Source organism: Macrobrachium nipponense, chromosome 19 (genome assembly GCF_015104395.2).
Source record: "Macrobrachium nipponense isolate FS-2020 chromosome 19, ASM1510439v2, whole genome shotgun sequence".
Classification (NCBI taxonomy): Eukaryota; Metazoa; Arthropoda; class Malacostraca; order Decapoda; family Palaemonidae; genus Macrobrachium; species Macrobrachium nipponense.
Window position 1 is genome coordinate 77,468,849 of NC_061088.1, and position 5,433 is coordinate 77,474,281.

General features: G+C 38.6%; 1 protein-coding gene across 1 annotated transcript in view; it reads left to right on the forward strand.

The window, feature by feature from the left end:
* The first annotated feature begins 4,150 nt into the window (after positions 1–4,150).
* Positions 4,151–5,433, forward strand: part of LOC135218468 (irregular chiasm C-roughest protein-like) — a 114,135-nt gene continuing 112,852 nt past the window's right edge. The window contains exon 1 of the mRNA XM_064254795.1: positions 4,151–4,667. Within this exon, the coding sequence (XP_064110865.1) occupies positions 4,635–4,667 (33 nt within the window). The 5' untranslated portion in view covers positions 4,151–4,634. The remainder of the gene's footprint in view (positions 4,668–5,433) is intronic.

Below are 5,433 nucleotides of genomic sequence, written 5' to 3' on the forward strand. Positions count from 1 at the left end.
CACTTGAGCAAGGGATTCTTTACCATATGAGATACGTTTTATACAAAGCAAGTAAAGTGAGGAACAACAGACACACGTCAAGAAATCACGATGGGATGAAATTACCCTTTTGTAATAATGATGATGAGAAATTAGGAAAATTACAGACAGACGAATCTTTCCTTTTCGAAATCGGCTACGGCTGTGGTATAACTACAGACCTGAAAGAACACCAACAGAGATTAAATATGAGAAACAATAATGCTTAGAAATTAATACACACACATACACACACATATATATTTATACATATATATGAATTCTTATCACATCACCGTGATCCATATACATGCATTAAGCTACAACTGTCTTTAATATCCAATTCGCTCTCCCTCTGAATTAAAATATTTTCATATATGTTAACCGAACGGGAACCTCGGTTAACATGTATGAAAATGTATTTATTCCGAGGTAGAGCGAACTGGTTATATATATATATATATAATATATATATATATATATATATATATTATATATATATATATTTCAATAGGGAGTTGAACGATTAATTGACATATGGTAAACACGCACAACTCACGCGCATGTATGCAGACACACAATATATAAATATATATATATATATATATATATATATATAATATATATATATATATATATATAATATATATATATATATATATGTACAAACCCTGCACAGAGGGCAGTGCATGCGCACGTGTATGTATAGATATGTATGTAAATATGCATATATTTGGGTGTGTTCGTGTTTAATTCACGTATAGAGATGTCAATTAACCGTTCAACTCCTCATTGAAATAAAGCGGAATTATTCATCTGGTCTTATATTTGCACAACATCTGTTCGTGCTGTTTTATTCATTGATATTAATACGCTGTTTGTTGCTAAGCATTTTTCGAAATCCAAATTTAATTGGCAATTATCTCCATGTTTACCTACCTATCTGTATCAACAAAGTCATTGCTAATATATTTATTTATCAGTATGCATTGCAACGACAACTTCCCGTATTTTTCTTACCTCGGCATATCATTAAATTTGATAATACGTTTGAGAACTCTGTCACACGAGCATGATTTTCATCGTGTGCAACGTCTCTCCTCACTAACATTACACGACTGTTATTCTGTTTACATTAGGAGCCGATGTTTAATGCTGTTCCCGATCTCTCCGCAACAACAGATACGCTTGTAACTGTAACAAACACAGTGACCTCTTCACTTCTCGAATTCTTCTCAGTTTTCAGATACGCTTTCCACTACGGAGCGTAGCAAGATTCGAGCCCGCTTCCGGAGTGCATATTCCCGAGCTGTAACCAAGTACTGGAACCTTCCCAGAAAAAGCGGGACGCCATTTCTTAAAAAAAAAAACTAATCATAGAATCTTATTGAAAATAATCTCATTATGTTTCGCACATCCAAGTTACCTAAATTGCCCTTCTTTGAACTAACCTAACCTAACCTAACCTAGGGGCATGGAGAAAAAAACCGAGCTGGTGCAATACGAGTATACATCTTGGGTATTTGCTTCTTCCGGAGTATCAGAGGGAAGGGTCACGTTGCCCACCTGACCAATTAAGATCTGAGGCTCTGTGGTGTCGAGGCTCTCGGAAAAACGTGAAGAAATCGAGGAGTTAAAAGGACACTGTGGTTATTACAATCTGGTAATATTTCACTTAAAAGATGTTGATTTTTCAGTTCATGCTGTCGCGACTGTAGTACTTGTTCTTGGGAACTGATAGGGTAAGGCTTTATATATTTTCTCTTGTCGAGATTCCGTCATCCGTACTCGTGAACTGGGAAGATAAAAGATCGATTAAGTTATTCTTCATCCGTACTCGTGAACTGGGAAGATGAAAGACCAATTAAGTTATTCTCGAAAATCGAGTCACAGGATTCTGAGAAGTTTAGAGCCAAGCTCAGTTCCTATTCTACGGCGCCAACCTACCTGGTTTCATTTGCTAATGGCGCGAACGACTGAAAACGAGATTTCTAAGGCGACGAATAACCTTCAGCTGTATCTAAATGCTTTGGAAATAATGGTCTCTCATTAACTGCAAGAATTATTCAGCATTCACCAATAACGTTCAAGTGTGTTCAGTTCGGTTTAATAGTGGTAAATTGTTCGAAAATTATTTCGCAAGTTATTTCAGTTTCGCAACAAATATCACTCCCCACACACGCACATACACACAAACTCTCTTACTCCTTTTTGTAAGCGAAACGTAGGTGTTAACTTTAAATAAACAAATAAAAAATAAAAAAAACTTGCAGTGTGGAGATAAACTGGCTACGTTGTACATGTGACGTAACAACAGAAATGTCGAGGAATGTACAAATAACTAGAGGTTGCAGGTAGCATGTCGTATATATGAGAATGTTTTGAAATGGGTTGGTCATGCGGGAGAAATGGGGTAGATTCGGAATTGCTAATAAAGAGAAGAAGACATAGTACACTTAGTAGAGTGCTGGACAGATCGGGGAGGGGGGAATAGGTACTGGACAGGAAGGCCTTTTTTTTTTTTTATTTAGGATATGCAAAAGCGTGTGTGTGCATGATAGTAGGGACTGGCGCAATTCTTGTATGAGGGCTTGATGGGATGCTGGTGAGCCTTCTGAGCAGGTGTGTAGAGCAAGTTCTTTGCCCGGGATTCGTCCACAATACATGAGACGACGTATGTTTGGAAAAACAGCTTAATGTTGAAAACATAATTTCATGTCTATATATTCACAAAAATCTAAAATGTCCCTTAGGCAGACATTGACAACATCCACCGCTACTGAGAGAGAGAGAGAGAGAGAGAGAGAGAGAGAGAGAGAGAGAGAGGCAGTTCAATTTCAGTCATCAAATTAAAAACATCTGATCTTGTTAAGAGAGGCAGAGTGAGAGACTTATGTTCAAAGGATTTTTTCGAGGACCACCTTGATGTAGTAGGAGCTTCGATCTCTGGTGTAACTTACAAGTATCACCGGAGATCGAGGTCATCTTATCTGTGATGCAGATGGAGTATAGGGGTGGGGAAGAAGGGGGAGGGGGGAGGGGGGGAGAGGGAGAAGGGGGGGCCAAATTGTAATCCAATGGGGAAGGGGAAAATGAAAGGCCTTTCGGAAGGTTTCATGTGGGCAGTGATGTAGGTCATTTCCTTTAATGAATATATAAGTGTGTACGAAACTTTATTATTATTATTATTATTATTATTATTATTATTATTATTATTATTATTATTTACAAGTCACAGTAATAGTGGCATCCTTATCCTCTTATAGTTATTATTACTGCTGACACAGTTACATGTGTAAATCCTCTGGAATAACTTCTTGAATACCAAGACTTTTCAAAAGGGTGTAACTCACGCTGCGCGGTAAGAAACCTCGTACAATTGGACCTTATAATTAACTTTGTAACGAGGCTTTTGGAAATACATAAAATTCAAGTATGCTTCATAACCTATGCGAGTTTGGTAAGTGAATCTGTTCATTACTGAACCCCGCGGAGTATTTAATAAAGAATTAATCGTTGTTACGCTTTACCGGACCAAGATATGATATGATATATGTATATATCCTATTTTACAGTAGTACTCTCATCAATAATACTGATAGTACCTCCATATTTAAAATCCGGATCATCAGATTATGAAGGTTAAAAGAAACTTTATAAAGTCTGGAGAAATTCACTGACAGGATTCCCGGGAACTCGAAAAAAAGCCTGTATTAGTGGGGAAGGGGAGAATGGGGGAAGGGGGAATACAATTATTCTAAGTACCTTTTTACTTCTAAGAATCCGTGGCCGAGTAGGTGTACTCTCTCTCTCTCTCGGGTTCCTTAATCTACCTATTTAATATGCGACATTGTGAATAATGTATGCCTAACTACCAATTCCGATCAATTCCCATCTAGTTATACTTCGTGGGTAGTGAGTTCCAAGGGGTGCTTTCATGTTCTTTAATGCATGCTCGCCCAAGGCCATTTCAGGCCTACCCTTGATTCAGAAGGACAACCCCCAAAGAGCCTCCTACCCTACATCTCCCTCGTTCTCTCCCTCCATCTCTCTATCCGTCCCGAGTCTCTCCACTCTATCTTTCTCTCTCTCTTCAGTCAGGTCTCTCCTCCAACCCGCCAGTGTGATTGTGTAGGTTGTCGAGTGAGGTGCGCTTCAGTCGCTCTCCAGGCGCGCTTGACTACACGCGCGCGTATACGCCGGGTGCCACTCCGTCCCTTCGCGCGCCAACGGATACAGAAAAAAAGAAACTAATATCGTGTGACAGCCGGGATAAGTTACCCGGAACTCCATTTAAGAAAATGAATCCAGTCCGCGTGACTGGCCTTGTTTTATTTTTAATGTAGTCAATAAAAAATTACATATAAAAAGAGGGAAGCTTCGACTGTCTCGTCATTTAAAACAGGAAAATGTGCCGAGATATTATGGCGTTCTTCGAGGATAAAATGCTCGGTCGCTGACTGTCGTTAACAGATGCGTTTTCCGACCCAGATAAGTTCGAGTGCATGTGCTTCTTACTGACCTGTGAGCCGAGGGGGGCTAATGAAACGCCTACGCCGCCCAGGTGCTGGACTTGATAAAAAGAGTGCAAAGACTGTTGATCACTTGCGAGGACCATGCTTGGTACTACTGTCTCGGCTAAGCCAAAGGTAAGGAGAAGAAGAAGAAGGAAGGCCTTTCTTCACCTGCTGAAATCAAAGGCGGGAGACGCCGGGAGAATATTATCTTTTTCTCTTCAGGTTATTTTTCAGGCTGGTTATTTCCGCAAAGTGTTTTTTTTTTTTTTTTTTTTTTAATTTATAGTTTTATAAAACGATGAGATCCCATTCTGACAAGCTTTCTGTATACTCGACACTATGAATCATTATTACAATCAATATCACTCTTATTAAACTATATTTCAACATCTTCAATAAATCTTCAATATACTTGACTTTGAAACTATGAAAATGTGAAAATGAAGTCAAATTACTATTATTGGACGGATCTATGTAAATGCTAGAGCGTGCGTTGCTTGTTTATAATTCATTGATTGTAGTTCCCTGTTCATCAATGGTTGTAAACTAATCGTTTTACGGAAACGGTATTGATCGTTAACGGGGGAAACTGAGAGTAATAAAAGAATAGTCCTACTACTGACTTTCAACTGTATAACAAAAGGTTCATTTATGAAAGATTTAATCTATATCCATTTGCTCCTTATTTGCTTGAACTATAAGTGGGGCTGCAGTTCATTTCACACTGCAAATAGTTCGGCTGAACTGAATGGAGCCAGCAGCCAAGCTCTGAATACAAAAGAGAACAAGAGACAGAGCATGAAGTCCAGTTCAAGAGAAAAAAATTTGGTCAAATCCACCTGGCATTTTGGTGGCGGCCAGGAATTCTCATTTCAGTTGAATTTAGCTCATAATTATT